The following is an 18243-nucleotide window of genomic DNA, read 5'->3' as shown; positions in this document are numbered from 1 at the left end:
TGTGTAAATAAGGTTCACATCACATATTCAATGTAGTTCGGAAAGTTCCTATTTAAAGAAAGCCCTTCTGGAAGGAGAACATTTACACCAAGAGGAATCCAGAGCTACACATTTGATGTTTTCTTAAAGTAGATGAACACCGTTACCATGGTCTTTTGTCAGCATCGTTTCCGTCTCAGGATGTGTGTCTAAGCCCCCACGTGAGGCTGCAGGAGCTCGTTTGTCCTACTGCAGAGCTGTCTCTTTCCGTGGGGGAGTTCACAACTCCCACACCTCCATCATGTTCAAGTCCGGAGGACACAGTCACAGACACGGAAGATACCCAGATGATCCCGTAGAAGCCCTTCTCTGCTTATGATTTATCGGAACGTACCATAGGTCAGATTCTTAATCATTCCTGGAAAATACCCAGTATTGCCACTTAACATCCTCCGTGTATCTTTAAATCCAGAGATAGACACAAGACATCCCGCTCGGGACAAACCAGCCCACCCGGGTTAGGCGGCAGAGTTAATCTGCGGAGCTAAAGGAAGCCAGGTGGCCAGCGGCCCCCACATCCGCAGCAAGAGTTTAGTGAACAATAACAAGTTGTGTATAAATCGGTTTCCATGGTTTGTTCATCTCAGCGGCTTTGCAGGTGGCTGAGGACACATAGCTTATCTCTGCATGTTAAGGAGTGAGCCCTGCCACATTGCCCCCCAGCATATTAGAGACGAGGGTTTCATAAATATAAGGCTCTTTGTCTTAGAGGGGAGTTTTACCCTGACAGGTTAAGGGACAATGATGGTCCTGACTTTATTATTTTGTCTGCTGTCTTTTCTGTCTCAATTACCTTTTGTGTTTCCCATAGGAAACATTTCTCTCAAATGCATGGGAGACACTGATGAATTCCTTTCCGATTTGAATTCAGTGGAGCCCAAAGAATACGCTCTAAGAAGTAAGTAGGTTTTTCTGTCCTATTGGGTAGGCAAACACAGGGAAATTGGAGGTTCGTGCTGGGAGAATTCTAGAAAAACTCTTGGTAATTAAAAACAGAACCAAAGAGGGAAGGCAAGAGGAGCCTCAATTTATAAATTGCTCCAGGAATGAGGGAGGGAGGAGGAATTTTTATTGCACAAGGGCAAGGGAGGAAGTGGTATTTAATTTAGCCAGAAGGAATTTCATGAGGACCGTCCTCTTAGTAAAGAGAACTGTTTATAAATTGTAAGATGCTGTTTACTATGATCGAAGTTGGTAGCATTTTACTGTCATATGAGATAACTTACTGATTTCTTTTTCTAGATGTTTAGTCTGCTTTAGATAATGATAGGGACCAAGTTTTACCCATTATGTATTTGACAATAAATTCTGAGGAGTGTGTTGGTGAAGGCACTGGCCCACACTGGAAGAAATTTGACTCTAGCCAAAACCCTTTTCATGTCATAGGCCACCATAATTTATTTTTTGTTAGTTTCCCCAAATTATTCTCATAACTAAAGGAACATGTACCTTCCTGCCAAAAAGGGGCAAGAAATCAGATTCTTTTTTCCATGGGGTAACCTCTCCTGGAGAATGATTCATTGTGGATGCTGAAGGAAACCACTAACAAGAAGCAACAGTGAAAACTCAACTCTTTCCAAAGCCAGAGAAACCATCATAGCAATTTCCATTTGCATTTGAGCACGTGACTAATTTATTTTGAGTTGGAAAAAAGTAGCAAATACACATCATACAGAGAGATGAAAATTTGCTCTAGTATGGGGGAATTCAAAATAGCATATGATTGGAAGTAATGGCCATTCGACCCTGGGTTATATGTCCTGACATTTAATGCGACATTGGAAAACATATAAACCCAACTAATTCAACGGCCATCTTCAAATCCCATTTTAGAACTGATGATGTTTTGTTAGAACGCTTGCCGAAACCAAGCAGGGAACATTCTGACAAACCCCGGGCCAAACACACAGGCCAAGAAAACCACAGGGGGCAGGGACTGGCTGAGACTGCCCGTGATGAGGTGGTGGGGCGTGATGTCATTGTTAGTCACACAGCAGTGTTGACACTCCATTCGCCTTACAAGTCACTCTGGTCATGTTCCAAAATATCCCGTCTGTAGTGGCTTGGAAATGGAAAATCTTTTTTTTTCCTTTTTTTTTTTTTTTCCCCGTGAAAAAAGTTTCCCAAAGGTGAATGGTCCAAGAAAGAATCATATGATTTCTATAAATGGGACACATGACTATCAGTTAATTTGATAGATGAATACTATGTGTAGTTGTAATCGATTTGCTTTCTTATGCACCAGAAAGCACTCGATGCTGTTGCTTTGACATTTTGCCTGAGAATCTTGAGCACAGAGCGTGGTTCTGACCGTCCTTCTCTGTCGGTTTTCCTGACTGTATGTGGATGGAGAAATGAGGAGTCGATATTTAGAGAGCACTTTTCCGTGGAGGATGGCTCCCAGCCTGCACGAGGGTCGTCCTAATGAGTTCCAACAGCCCCACGCTGAGCAGGGAGTTTCCTCTATTATGAGGAAAGGGAGCCACAGCGATGTAAAATACCTTGCCCCAAATAAGTGGGAGATAGAATCTGAGCCCAGGTTATTGGATTCCCAAGCTTGCACTTATAATCACTGCCTAAAATAAGCAACGAGACAAATAAGAAAAGAACACGGCAAAAAGGAATAAAGCAGAACCACACAGGCCAATGTCCGAGGTGGGGCGGGGGGTGGGTACTATGCAGAAAGAACAACAAAGAAAGTGATAGAAGAATACATGTGGGGTATAAAAGGGTCAGCCATGAAATCAAGCTGCTGGGTTGCTCAGGGAGACAGGTGTATGTCAGACAGACAGCAGAAAGAGACGCGTGAGACAGACCGATGATCTCCAAATCGGGCTGGTCCGGCTCGGGGTATGACTGGGGTCATGAAATGATGAGTCACGTTTCACTTTTTAAGCTGGGCTATAGGAACATAGGTGTTTCTTATTTTTTTCTTTATGACTTTTTAACATATCAAATTGTCATAAAATCATGTGTTAAAGCTCCATTGCCACCCCCAAGCCCAGAGAGGATGGAGGCAGGACCTCAGATAATGGGTGGGGGTCTGAGACATCCAGGAGGGGGACTCAGGCAGGGAGGTTTGGTCTTGAGGGAGGGAGTTGGAGTCATGGCTGTTCAGAGCAAGGGAGAGACTGCCCTTGAGCCAGCTGGGAGGAGGTGGGGTGGGAGGGGGCTACGCTAATGATTGTGGACATGGACATGGGTAGAGGGACAAGTCTGGTGGCCTGGACTCCAAACCCGAGTTCCGTCTCTCGCTTTCTGTCGTCCTTTTCCAGTTGCTTTCCAACGCGTGTCCTTCATCTTAAAGGGAGCAAATCCATCAAACGCTATCTGTGTGTTTTGATTTTTGGGTCACTGGATTATATGTCCTGACATTTAATGAGACACTGGAAAACATATAAATCCAACTCATTCAATGGCCATCTTCAAATCCCATTTTAGAACTGACGATGTTTTGTTAGAAACATCTTGGGTCACCATCTGATCTTATCCCCTCTTTGTTGCTGAAGTCCTCAGGCCAGCATTCTGGCCCCTTCCCTTCTCCTTTTTTTTTTTTTTTTTTTTTTTGTTTCTTATTTTGTTTTTAAACTCCATAATCTACAGCAATCTACATTCAGTCTCCTGTCACATACAACCTCGCCCCCTAAAAGACCTCTGGCTTCCTTCCTCCTGGCTAATCATTTCCCCCCTTCCAAGGCCTTTCTCCTTGAGCGGGATGGAGTTACCTGCCTTCCTCCTTATATGCGCCCATTTCTAACTCAGAGGCGGTCCCCTGTCTGGGACGTCCTTCCCCCACCGCAATCGCTCCTCCTCTCTCTCTTCTCACTTCTCCCTCTACCCAAACCCCTGCACCTACCCACCTGTTTCTTTCCTCATTGCACTTTTCTGGTAAATGAGGCGCATTTTAGAGGCAGGCTGCTGACCCACAGACAGCGTGCTAGGCTGACCTTCCGGCCACCTGCGTCCGCCCAGAACCAGTTGTGTGCCTGGCCTCACCCAAGCGATGTCCCTTTGCTAAACGACTTACCCCACCTGTGAAATGGGGAGGCTGTGTTTCTCAGATTCTGACAATCTGCAGCAGCTTTAAAGATGTCTTGATTCCTTTGCTTGGGGGTCCTACTCCAGCCGGTCTGCACAGACTCTCAAGAGCCATCTGTTAAATATTCAAGCTGGTTGTCCAAGGCAATTACTTTTAAGAGTTGAATCATTGAAGTTGACAAATTACTTTAAGAACAGAAGTAATGACTACTCAAAATTCCTTGTTTTACTACGTTACTTCCTTGTTTTACTACGTTACTCCTATTGGTACTCTTGAAGTTACTCGTGTCGACTGTGCCCGTATGGTGGGAAGGGTGGAAATGCGCTGCTGGCCACGTGGTCTGCCAGCCTCACATTCATGGCCATCAGGCTGGGGGCTGGAAGTCAGCCGTGGCTGAAGTGTATTCACCATGGAAGTTGACCATCACCCCAGGTTGGGGCTTGATTTAGTGTTTTTTTTGGCTGTCTGGACATCTAAGAAATTGACGGAGAAAATGTTACAAGTGCAAATTCAACTGGAGGTGTCATAGGTCCATGGCCATTACATTGTAAGTAGCACTTGCAATCTGTCTTCCAACTCGGCAAACACGTTGCTCACGTCACTGACAGTTGAGTGAAGTTCTGACATACATCCTTCTGGTTTCACATCTATATTACTCATTAATTCATGAGACGAAAATATCACCCGATGATCATGCTGGGACTACACTCATCGGTCAATGGAAACCAGGGGTTGGCTATAGATACACGAGTTTGCAAACATCAGTGGAAGCCTTCTGGGAGACTCAGTTGGCTCTATGTGGACTTGATAATAAGGAGTATTGTCGATTTCATAACTATTTATAATTTGCATGTATTATGGGCTTAGTTGTGTTCTCCCAAAACTCACATGTTGAAGTTCTAACCCTAGTACTTTATTTTAGAATGGGACTCAATTTGGGGGTAGGTCTTTAAGGAGATCTTAAATGAGGTAGGATGAGGTGATGAGAGTGGGTCTTAATCTCATCTGACTGGTGCCCTTATGGGAAGAGGACATGAGGACACAGACACACTCACAGAAGGACCAAAGGAAGACACAGGGAGATGATACCCAACCACAAGTCAAGGAGAGACGACACGGAAGAAACCTACCCTGTTGACACCTGGCTCTTGGACTTCTGAGTCCAGGACTATGAGGAAATCCATTTCCTTTGTTTAAGCCACTTCATCTGTGGGGTTTCCTCATGGCGGCCCGAGCACGTTAATACATCATGTCATACATCGCGTGCTATACATCGTTTACATCAGTATAACTTCTAATAATCTCTCTATATTGTAAATGTACACATTCTTGTTTGGGGCAGAGCACAGCTTTCAGACATTTACCACCACTGCCATAGCCCCTCTCCCCCAACTGCTAGCTGAGCCTCTAGGAGTTGGACCTGAGGATCTGAATTTCGAGGAAGCTTCTTGTATGAATTTTGATCATTGTGATGGTTAGTTGAAAATAGGGCCATTTACTGGTGATTGCTGGTAAAAACGTAAGTCAGACAAGTTACCAAAAGGAGACACAAATTCAACCCCCTTATATTAGTCTATTAGGCCTCCTGTAACAGAGTACACGTACTGAGGGACTTAAACAAGAGGAAATTAATTTTCTCACAGTTCAGGAGGCTGGAAGCTCAAAATCAAGGTGCCAGAAAGGTCTCAGAGGAAACTCTGAGACTTCTGTCCTTGACTTGCAGATGGCAGATGACGCCTTCTCCTTGGGGTCACTCTGAATGTACAGATATCGGTGTTATTGGACACTAGTCAGACGGGATTAGGCCCCACCCTAACAGCCTTGTTTTCACTTAATCATCTCTTTTATTATTTTTATTATTATTATTTTCGCGGGGGGGGGAGAGAGGTGGGAGGGGCAGAGGGACTCCAAGAGAGAGAATCTTCTCTTTTTTTTTTATTAAGATTTTATTGATTTATTTGTCAGAGAGAACGAGTGAGCGCACAAGCAGTTGGAGCAACAGAGAGAGAGGGAGAAGAGAGAGGGAGAATGCAGGACTCGATCCCAGGATCCCGAGATCATGACCTGAGCTGAAGGCAGACGCTTAACCGACTGAGCCACCAGGTGTCCCCGAGAGAGAGAATCTTAAGCAGACTCCACACTCGGGTGCGGAGCCTGACACGGGGCTCCATCTCATGACCTGAGATCATGACCGGAACCAAAATCAAGAGTCAGGTGCTTAACTGACTGAGCCACCTGCATGTCCCTAACCACATTTTTGATTGATTGATTGATTGATTTTATTTTTTTTTAATTTTTTTATTTTTTTTTAAGATTTTATTTGTTTATTTGACAGAGAGAGAGATCACAAGTAGTCAGAGAGGCAGGCAGAGAGAGGAGGAAGCAGACTCCCTGTTGAGCAGAGAGCCCAATGCAGGACTCGATCCCAGGACCCTGAGATCATGACCTGAGCCAAAGGCAGCGGCTTAACCCACTGAGCCACTCAGGCGCCCTGATTGATTGATTTTAAAGATTTTATTTATTTATTTGACAGACAGAGATCACAAGTAGGCAGAGAGGCAGGCAGAGAGAATGAGAGGAGGAAGCAGGCTCCCTGCTGAGCAGAGAGCCTGACGCGGGGCTCGATCCCAGGACCCTGGGATCATGACCTGAGTCAAAGGCAGAAGCTTTAACCCACTGAGCCACCCAGGTGCCCCAGCTAACCAACTTTTTTAAAAAAGATGCTAAATCCAAGGATAGTCACAGGCTGAGATACTCAAGTTTAGGGTAGCAGATGAATATTAGGGAAAATATTCAGTTCAACTCGTAACACCCTGTAAAGCCCATTTTGGACTTCTAAACTCCAGAACCATAAGATAATATACATACGTTGTTTTAAGCCACAAAGTTCTGGTAATTTGTTCCAGCAGCCATAGGAAACTCCTACAGACCTGCAGGAAGCTCACTTCTATTTGTCGAGCCACACAGCTCGGTGACCACGCTGCTTGCTGTTCGTCCTACCCTTCGCTCCATCACCACTTTCCCTTCTGTGCCCCCACATCTCCTTGTTTTCTTGCTGTGTGTTAAATATTGGACTATGCTGTGGAATGGTGAATTTATAGAATTTAGGGACTATGTCCTAGATCTAGAATTTAGTGAATAAATCCTTATTAATGTATACCTAAAGATGGAGAGGACTTTATAGATCCATCTATCCCAAAGGCTGGGAGCGAGGCAGGAATAGAATCTCTCTCAGAGTCTCCAAAAGGGACCACCCCCATGGAACCCCGTGATTTCACACGTCTGATCTCCAGCTCTGTGGCACAACACACTGTTGTTATAAGTCACCCAGTTTGTGGAAGTTAGGACAGCACTGGGAAACAAATACAGAAACCTATGCCTACCCAACACACCCTCCAGATTAAAAAAGTATGCATCCATTCCTGAGATGAAAAGCAAAACAAACAAAATAAGTGGTCTCTGGTAGATCCCGAAACTCGTTTTCTTTGCGATGTACCAGCCCGCCCATGACCATTTCATAAGATCGACCTGGACCATTTATAACACCATCTTCAGCAGAGGCCTTTCAGGGGACGCTATTTATATGGAATTAAAACTGTGCTCAGCAAAGCGAGCGCCCCCCCCGCCCCGCCGGTTCACATGATGCCTTCATGTTCCTGCACTTAATTCCTCAGGGACAAATTGGGGGAGCTCTGGTTCCCAAGCAGCCTACAGGGCTTTTCATTTCCTGCTTTAACTAATCTCATAACATCCTTGAAATCATCCCCAAGCAGCTATTTATGCTTTAAAAAATTTTTAACCCCTCAAGTCCCTTCTCCCTGGTCCCCATGTCAAGTTTCTCAGCTCACCCTGATGGCCGGGCTACTGAGTTTCCTTCTCTGATAAGTTACTCCCTCTGGCTTCATCTTTCATCTCTCAGAATGATTACTTCCTGTCTCCTCCCTGTGTCTCATCTTCTTTCCTGGAAGGCAAGGCCCATGGTTTTATACCCTGTTGTAGGGGGCGAGCTTTAGGCAGACCACGTAGGCTAGTGGTCACTGGACCCAGCTGAGCCTTTGTTCTCTTGTTATCACTGGAGGATGGATCATCAACTTGATCTGGATTCTCAGACGTTGCCTCTTTTTGTGTCTGGTCATCAGTCTGGAAAGTATTTTCCTCCCTCCGTGCTGGAGCTAGGCACAGAAAAATTGCCGAAACAAATAAAATCTTATACTAGAGAAAGGGTGACAGAGTGGCATCCACTGAAATATCTGGCCTGGCTGGATTTCAGACACATCCAGGCGGTGATAGACTGAAGCATGGCCCCCCAGATGACATTGACATTCTCATGCCTGAGACCTGTGAACGTGACCTCCTATGGGGGGAGATTAGATACCCAGAGGGGAAGGTGATGTGACCATAGAGGCAGACAGCAGAGTGATGAGGCCACAAGCCAAGGATGCCATTAGCTGTTAGCAGCTGGAAGGGGCAAGGAACGAGTTCTCCCCTGGAGCCTCCAGAAGGTGTGTGGCCCTGCTGATATCTTGATTTCTGCCCAGTGATACTGATTTTGAACTTCTGGCCTCCAAAATTGTGAGAGAACAAATATCTGTGGCTTTAAGCCACCGAGTATGTAGGAATTTGTTATAGCAGTAACAGGAAACGAACACACCCGCTATTCTTGGTCTCCAAGTCCAAGATTCATAGTTGACCAGACAGGGGGGAGTACCAGAAGGTGTTTGTAAAAAGCTGCTTTAGGAACTTCCAATATCAGATTGATAGCGCACGCAGATCTCTTACTTACTAGCAAGGAGATCTCCGGCAACAGACGGCTGGCATTTTATGTGTACGCCTTGTAGCATCAGCTGTAGCACAAGGACTATTCAATCCTCGTTTAAAAAATTCTCCAGTGTAACACAGGGATCTGGTAGGTGCTTCATAAATATTTTCTAATGATGCTGTAGATGATCGTTGCTTTCAGGATTTATTTGTTGCTTTCAGGATTTATTTGTGGCTTAGCATGCTAGGAGCTTGTGCTGCCTTCAACTTCATGGGATCAGGGCATCGATATTTTAAAATACAAGAACACCGGCCAGGGTCTGTCTTTCCTCCTTTCAAACCCAGAAATTAATCAGCTCCACAGTTTAATATCTGCCTGTTATCCCCATCACGCCAGAAAGCCTATCTGTCTGCCAATTAGCCCAGCGGAACTGAAATGAGTTTTCATCTTTTGGGAAAAAAAAAAAAAACTTGAAACAACAGCCATGTGATCTGAAGTAGCAGGTGGGATTCGTCCTTCGTTTCTTCTATGCCTCCCTCCCAAGACAATCACAACGTATTCTTATTTGCACGGTGCCTGTGGCCCGGCATCTTGGGTTCCTGACAGAAACCAATTAAGCAGGAGGCAAGGAAAGGGCAACGTGTCCGTTTGAGGTCATAATCAGAAAGGAAGCAAATGCAATTGAAATTTACATGCATCCAAAATAACCTCAGCCAGAAAACCATAAATCCAATCAGTTTAGAAAGCAGAACACCAACTGGAAAAAAAAAATTGGAATTTGATCTTCTCAAGTGAATAATTGGGTATCTCTCTGTATTAGTCCTTTAGGGTTTTATCTAAGGGTAAAGTCAGGCTCAGTATTGACATCGTTCTTGTTTTTATCTCCTTGGACTCTTATAGTTCCAGATCCTTAAACTTCAGGCTACAGCATTTAGGATACTCAGTGACTGAGAAAGGAATCAGGAATCATGTAACTTCTCTCTAATGAATACACTCAGTTTTTTTTAAGTTGTTCCTGGGTTTCTTGACACATGGAGGACCTCAAAATACATTCATGGAGCTGGATTTGAGACTTTTCAGTTTAATTTTTTCAAGGTTTAACTCAATCCAACCAATGTTTTCTGAGCTCCTCCTCCAAGATATCCATTAATGGAAACAGGACTCGTCCCTCACGTGGGAGACGGACAGGTGGACCATTACACTCCCTTTAGTGTGATAGACCACGGTAGCGTCTAGATTGCTTCCTAAGGGAGACCATCCTTCTGCCGAGACCCAAAGGATGATTCAACATTTGCCAGGCAGACAGGAAGGAAGGACATTCCAGGCAGAAAAACAGACAAGTGCAGGCCCGGTGCGTTCTGTACCATGGAGCAGAGGAAACGGGTGTGGGCGTGGGAGGATGAGACTTGGAGAGGCAGGTCCGGTCACGAAGGACCTACTAATCCACCCTCAGGAGTCTGGAATTAATGCTAAACATCAGAGCAATTGAGACTGGCTGTACAGAGCATCACCTGGGAAAATGTTAAAAAACCAATTAATGCCCAAGCCACACCCCAACTTCATTCTTTGTGAGGGTGAAGCCTGGGTCTTAGTGTTGTTTAAAGATGCCGCAGGGGATTCTCATGTCGGTCTGGGCTTGAGAATCACAGCTCTAGATAAGAGGTCTGCAGTCTTCAAGGACCAGATAGCAGATACTTCGGTTTTGTGGGCCACACAGCCTCTGTTGCAACCAACGAACCCTGCCTGTATCCAGAATGCGGCGCTAACAACATGTAAGCAAAGGACATACTGTTTTTCTAGAAGATTTTCCTTACAAACACAGGACCGCCGTGTGCCAACTTCTACTCTAGATAATGAAAAACCACTGAAGAAGTTTTTTGTAAATATACATTGATTTTTTAAAATTTTAAATATTTTATTGCTTGTGTATTATATTTACTAAATAATATATGAATCTATCCTCACTGTAAAAGAATCAAAACAATCCAGACCAAGTTTAAGTAGTTTTTTGTTGTTGTTGTTGTTCTCTCAATTCTCAGTCCCCTTCTTGGAGAACAGTAGCTATCACTGGGTGTATATCCTTCTAGAACTTTCCAGAACATTCTCCTTGCGTTTTTATCTACTTGTAAGATATTTTGTTTTATAAATTGAAAAATGTACTCATTGTTCTTTTTTTAAAAAGATGTCATGCTGTATTGAGAGGAGAGAGACTATTCGAGCAGAGGGTGGGGAAGAGGGAGACAAAGAGAGACTCTCAAGCAGACTCCCCGCGGAGCATGGAGTCTGACATGGGACTCGATCTCATGACCCTGAGATCATGACCTGAGCTGAAATCAGGAGCTGGCCACTTAACCGACTGAGCCACCCAGGCACGCCTCTATTTATTGTTCTTGAACTTCTTTTTTTCCCCTACAGAATAGTGTGTCTTGCAGACTTTCCCATAGCAACAAATATAGGTCTATCTCATTTTCATTGTCGCAGAGCATTGTAAAATATGAAAGGACCACAGTTCATTTAACCTTTTCCTGACAAAGGTTGAACTCTCTGAGATTTCTGACATTAAACAGTTTTCATCCCATAAAATGGAATTTTCATGTGGTTCCACCTAATAGTGTGTGTCTACTTTTTGGCCTTTAGCGGCATTACTACCACGACCAGCTTGTCACTGTGGCTCGTGTGAGTTTCCTGAGGCAGATTTGAGATGCTGAATGGCTGGGTCACTGCGGATGGGGATATCAGTTAGGAAGGAGTCTTCGGTTAGACCACAGCCACCAACTCTGGCGAGCTTTGGCTAAAGGGCCAGTCTGTTTGGTGGCGGACTGAGAGGCAGCTCGCAGGATGGAGAGGAAGGCCAGTGAGCTGCTGAGCTCAGCACGGGCCTCTGTCAGGTGCATTCCACCGCCTCCCGGCAGACCACTGGTACACCAACGAAGCCCAGGCTTTGCTTTAGGCCTTGGCTTCCTCCACACTAGCGCTGGAGAGGTTGGACCTCATGTCACAGGGAGTGGGAACGTAGAGTGACAGCAGCGTCTATAGACCCTGTCAGTGCCTGCGGTGACAGGAAATAGCACCTTGACTTCCTGTCAGAACTGTCCACAGTTGGGGAACGGTAATCCTCCAGCATCTAGTTTCTATTCGCAGGGAGGGCAACTTCTAGGAGGCCACAGTGAGAGAACTATTTCTTTATATTCTTACTAACAGTGAATTCCACCAACTTTATAATTTTTTAGCCATCATAGAGGTAGAAAAGAATCGTGTCTAATTGTGGTTTGCTGGGGAGACTGAACTCCTTTCTCATATGTATTGGTTCCTGGGATTTCCTTCTCCAAGAGTTGCCTGTTCATATCCTTTGCAGATTTTAAATCAGCTTCTTTGGCTATTAAGAAATTGCTGATTTGTAAGGGTTCTTTTTATAATCTGAGTACAATGCTTTATCCAAGTGTTTGATAACGGTGAATATGTCCTCTTCTCTGAGAGTTACGTGTAACTTTGTTCATTGTGCCTGGGCACAATTGTGAGGAATGGAGGGACGTGGTCAGTCTTGTAATTCGGACAGGTTAGCTTCAAAGAGGGTTGTTGGCTACGATGACCAAGTAGATGCCGGCTCCAGGGTTCTGCGCATGGTGGGAGACAGAGAGTCATACCCAGAGGAGGGAAAAAGGGAGGCTCAGTTATTGTCATTACAGCAACAACCCGGAATACTTAGAATCCCTTAAAAGAGGCGAGTGATCCCAGGCACCGGCTGGCTGAGCCCCAGTGGCCTGAGCAGCGGAACTGACCAGAAGAGTCAGGGGCGCGGGGTGGAAGTCAGGTCACCCCCGCTTGCTCACCAAATACTGTTTATCCAGTTCTGGCTGGGAGGTTTTAAAGTCATATATCCATATATGGGGCGCCTGGGTGGTTCAGTGGGTTAAAGCTGCTGCCTTTGGCTCAGGTCACGATTTCGGGGTCCTGGGATTGAGCCCCACATCGGGCTCTCTGCTCAGCAGGGAGCCTGCTTCCCTTCCTCTCTCTCTGCCTGCCTCTCTGCCTGCTTGTGATCTCTGTCTGTCAAATAAATAAATAAAATCTTAAAAAAAAAGTCATATATCCATATATGGATTTTTTTAAAGGTACACAGGTGAGCAGAAGACAGTTCCTTCCATCTAATTTATAGGTTAGCTCTCAGAAATCTAATTATCAATAAAGACAAACACAGCAATGCAGGAAGAGATGCTTAGCTGTACGTGGGGATTTTCTCCCCACTCGTGCTAAGGAATATTATTATCTTCAGTTACAGAGAAGAGCTCCCATCCCGAGCTGACAAATTTAAAAAAGGGTATTTTTGTGTATTTTAGAGGGCAAGAGGTATGGCTTCAGGTCAGGATAGATTTGAACACACAGCTCTGATCCTTACTGGCTAGTTTATTTATTTATTTATTTTTATTTTTTAAAAAAGAGTTTAATTGATTTATTTGACAGAGATCACAAGCAGGCAGAGACAGGCAGAGAGAGAGAGAGAGAGAGAGGAGAAAGCAGGCTCCTTGCTGAGCAGAGAGCTCGATCCCAGGACTCTGAGACCATGACCTGAGCAGAGGCTTTAACTCACTGAGCCACCCAGGTGCCCCCTTACTGGCTAGTTTAAACACCCAGCTCTGGTTCTTGTGAGCAATTAAGAAGGGGCAGATTTACATTGCTGTTTACATTATTTATCAACGTTCGCTTCCGTTTATGAATCTGTAAAAGGGAGATTGAAATGATTACTCGGAATCTCGTAGGATCGTGCGAGGAGTAAAGGAGAGAAGGGACCAAAGGCATTCAGAACAGTGCTTGGCACGTGATAGGCGCCATGTGTTGGTCATTGTTGGCATAACGAGAGGGTCTGGCTCTGGCAGCATAGATCAGACCAAGTCATTTTCAGGGAAAGTGATCAACTATGCCATATATATTAATCAAACTTTAAAGAAAATCCAGCTGTATCATAAGTCTTATATTCTTGGCATTAAGGACACTGACTTGAAAAAATATGTGGACCACACGAAGCTGAATTATTGGAACAGATGGTCATCAAATACTGGAATCCATGAAAACACAGACTCAGAAGGGCCCTGTGTCTCTCATGTTCCTCCTAATGATTACGTCGGACATAATTACAGCATAATATAAAGAGAATTACCATTGGTACAATGTGGGTGGCTAGCTCTATGTCATTTTAACACATGTGTAGATTGTATAACCGATATCACAATCAGTACACAGAACTGCCTCTCACCATGAAGATCTTCGTGCTGCCGACGTGTGAAACCCCTCCCTCTACTATTGCCAACTCCCGGTAACCAGTTTTAACCACGGTTGTTCCGTGGTTAGTAAGAAGTGTGAAAGCTGCCCAATGCACTTTATGAATTTGATTATAATTTTTATTCCAAAGCTAGAAAAGGGGGAAAACTTATAAAAAATATAAAAATTGACGAGGAAGAAATAAGGTTGCAATCCTAGTAAGAATGTTTAGCAAATGTGCCAGATTCCAGAGCCTATTACAGAAATCGAGAGCATTTTTCCATGCCAGCAAGAATCAATCAGAAAATATAATTGAAAATAAAACATCAAGGAAAACAGCCAACTGTATGCTATCTAAGAATTGTTTATACAATTTGTTTTAAGATTACCAAGGGAAAATATAAAATTTCACATAAGGACACAAAAAAAGACTGGAGTAAATTGCATGATATCCAATGATGGCTTAATACAAAAATGATGTCAACTTACCCTCATATAATCTATAAATTTGAAGAAATTTCAATCAATACCCAGTTGGATGTTTCAAGGAGCTCAATAAAGTTTTTCTGAAATTTCTGAATGCAAATTTTCTGAAATTTATATGAATCCTTAATGGTCTACAATTAACTACCTCAACTTGGAAAAGAAGACTGAAGGCAGGGGCACCTGGGTGTTTCAGTCAGTTAAGCGTCTGCCTTTGGCTCAGGTCATGATCCCAGAGTCCCAGGATCTAGCCCGGCTTTGGGTTTTCCCTGCTTGTGCTCTCTCTCTCTCTCTCTCAAATGAATAAATAAAATATTAAAAAAAAAGAAGAAGAAGACAACTAAAGGCAGATATGCAATATATTACAAATCCACAATAATAAAAACCATATGGTTCTGGTGTTAGAACCAGGACTGGCTTCATAGGCCATATGGCCTTTGTGGTCACACAGGTCCCACACTTCAAAGGGACCCACATTCACTTTAAGTGTGATTTGCTGTCACCATCTTGACATTCTTAATAATTTTGAAACAAGAGGCCCTGCATTTTCATTTTGCATTAGCCCTGCCAATTATGTAGCCCGTCTTGACCAGAACAAAAGTTGTTGAAAGCCTGGAACAGAAAGTGCAGGCTTAGAAGAATGAATTTCTGTCCAGCAAAGCACGCCATGAGTAAGGAACTCACAGATAACCCACTGAGTCTAAGTGTTTTGAGTCTGGGTTTTCAGTGACTCAGGTAGATAAGGACCTGTATTTAGACTGACAAGGAGCCCTTCCGCCTCAAGGAGCAAATCCAAAAACAAGATAAACAAAAAACAAAACAAAAAAACCCTCCAAAGAGCAAATCCATCAAAAATGGGCAAAGGAGGGGCGCCTAGGTAAAGCCTCTGCATTCAGCTCAGGTCATGATTCCAGGGTCCTGGGATCGAGCCCTGCATTGGGCTCTCTGCTGAGCAGGGAGCCTGCTTCCCCCTCCCCTCTCTGCCTGCCTCTTTGCCTACTTGTGGTTTCTGTCTGTCAAATAAATAATAAATTTTTTTTTTAAAAATGGGTAAAAGATACACATGGGACTTGAGAGAAGAGTAAACGTCAATGACTGACAATAATACCCTGAGTTCTTTGTAATTAAAGAAATGAAAGTTAAAACAACTGGATAGCATTTTATATTTATTTTTTAAAGATTTTATTTATGTATTAGAGAGAGAAAAACCACGTGCAAGCACAAGCGGGGACGGGATGGGGGAGGGGGAGCAGAGGAGAAGCAGACTCCCAGCGGAGCAGGGAGCCTTACGCGGGGATCCATCCCAGAGCCCTGAGATCATGACCCGAGCCAAAATTGACCCTTAAGCGACGGAACCACCCAAGGGCCCCTGGACAGCATTATAACCCTCTTCCCCCCACCCCCCAATAAGCTCTACACTCAACCTGGGTCTTGAACTCACGTCCCTGAGGTCAGGAGTTGTATGCTCTGTTAACTGAGACAGCTAAGCGCCCCTGGAGAGCATTTTGTACCCATTCAATTGTCAAAAATGACAAAGTTGGATCATGCCAAGAAGAACTAGGGCTCAGCGTCTCTGGGGAGGGTACATCGGGGGAGTCACTCTGGAGCACAGTCTGATGGGACTTACCAGTATTTGTCTACTCTATGACGCCGCAGTCCCACTGACGGTCGGCTATATGGTGCGCATATCTGAGCTAAAGCCTCACGTAGGGGACACCCGGGGGGTTCCTGTGGGTTGGAGGCCATCTCTGTGTCTACCACCCAGGGAACAGCTAAGGCTATGATTCTGATGCATTATTACGGGTCATTAGAAGGTCTGAGCATAATGACACCATAAATATACCTTGAATAACATCACAAATGTAGCACTGAGGGACATGTGTAGAGACAGGAGATCTGAAGCACAAAATCATTTATATAAATTATAAATACACTTACCGAAAACAAGAATACCTACGAATGAGAGGACAGATGTCAAATGTAGGGGATGGGATAACGGGGAAGCGAGAGAGGAAGGGAGAGATGAAGAAAAATGAAAGAAGGGGCACCTGGGTGGCTCAGTCCAGTAAGCGTCTGCCACGTCGTGATCCAAGGGTTCTGGGATCGAGTCCCACATCAGGCTCCCTGCTCCGTGGGGAGTCTGCTTCTCCCTCTCCCTCTGCCTGCCACTCCCCCTGCTTGTACTCACTCTCTGTCAAATAAATAAATAAAATCTTTTAAAAAATGAAAGCAAGTGAATTATTTTAAGTGAAGGACATGACACATTGGAGCACAAACAAACAGAAAAAGCTTTGCTGACCAGGGTAAAGAGCGCCATTAACTGTGGAGCCTGGTGACTGCTCGGTTCTGCTCCTGAGGGAAGGACAAAAAAATTTAACTGTCTATAATAAAGTCCCACAAAACTGGATAAAAAATTTTAAAGGATGAGTATTTTCTCCTGGCTGTATGGGGGAGAAAGAAAAGTTACCAGTTTTTTGCTACCTCTGCTTACTCCCTCAAAGCATGTATTATTTAAAAGCATTCAAATGCCTAGTTTTTTTTGTTTTTTGTTTTTTGTTTTCCAGCGACAGACCATGCGGCCAACTTGAGAACATACAGCCTTGCTCTCCCTCAGGGAGGGCAGGGACTGTGGGTACAAGATGCAGACTCCCAGAGTGGCATCTAAATCATTTCTCTCTCTTCTTTTTCCGTCATCTCAGACTGATTGCTTTAGGAGGTGGAACTGAGGGCCTAGAAATTCATTTGAAAGTACTACAAGGAAGCTAACCTTGCCTGCTTGTTTTGCTTTGAAATTCAGTGTACGACTCTGCCGGGAAGCTTGGGAGCAATGTCCTGAACGGAAACGTGGATAGGCTGGGATCTTACAGTGAGTGCCTCTCCACCCGTGCTCCCTCCGGGAGTTTCCAAGGCCACTATTGCAAGATTCACATCCTGCAGGTGAGCAAGGCAGGGATCTGCACTCCGGCTCTCGGGGCACGGCTGAACTTGGTGATAGGAAACCCTGTACAACTCCATTGATTGCTTACCTTAATAAAAAACAAAACAAAACAAAACAACCCTAAAACTCTTAAGATGTTTGACAAAATGTTAAAACTAAATTGCAAACAGCTGCACTTGCATGTTCTAAGTGTGGGATGTTACAGGGGCCACTGTCCACAAATGGCCTAAGACTTCAGACATTCCCCCCGCCCCATTGTAGCGGGCAAGCCTTCTGGACAACCTTCGTGTGGAATCCAAGGTCAAGTCCCAGCCAGTGTTTCTGGCCATTAACTCCTGACTCACCATCCGATTTTGGAATACCAACAGGAGGGTGGACTTCCCAGTGCCTATAATCCAGTCCCAGAAACAGAGCTCAGAGAGAGGAATTGGGGCTATCTTAGCCCGTGGGCCTGGACTTCGAGCATCACTGCATCTGCCTGAGGTCACGGGGCTCTTTACAGTCAAAGCACATTAGTTCTTTTACTGCTGGAAAATAAAACCAGGAGCAGCGCAGCCTTCTGTTCAATACAAAAATAGACTTAATGACATCATATCACACTAATAGAAAAATAATAGGTTGGCTAGAAACCGGCATCTAAAATAGCAAGAAGAAATCCAAGCTCTCTAAGATTCATGCTATAAAAGGGACTTGCAATGGTTAACCATTGGAGATAAATTATCACCCTGT

General features: G+C 44.4%; 1 protein-coding gene across 1 annotated transcript in view; it reads left to right on the top strand.

Moving 5' to 3' along the window:
* Positions 1-780: 780 nt before the first annotated feature.
* LOC122901912 (O-acyltransferase like protein-like) overlaps positions 781-18243 on the top strand; it is a 60383-nt gene continuing 42920 nt past the window's right edge. The window contains exons 1-2 of the mRNA XM_044240981.1: positions 781-937; positions 17374-17513. Coding sequence (XP_044096916.1) covers positions 781-937; positions 17374-17513 — 297 coding nt within the window. The remainder of the gene's footprint in view (positions 938-17373; positions 17514-18243) is intronic.

This window comes from Neovison vison, chromosome 3 (assembly GCF_020171115.1).
Source record: "Neovison vison isolate M4711 chromosome 3, ASM_NN_V1, whole genome shotgun sequence".
NCBI lineage: Eukaryota > Metazoa > Chordata > Mammalia > Carnivora > Mustelidae > Neogale > Neogale vison.
This window is presented reverse-complemented; position numbering and strand designations above follow the sequence as displayed.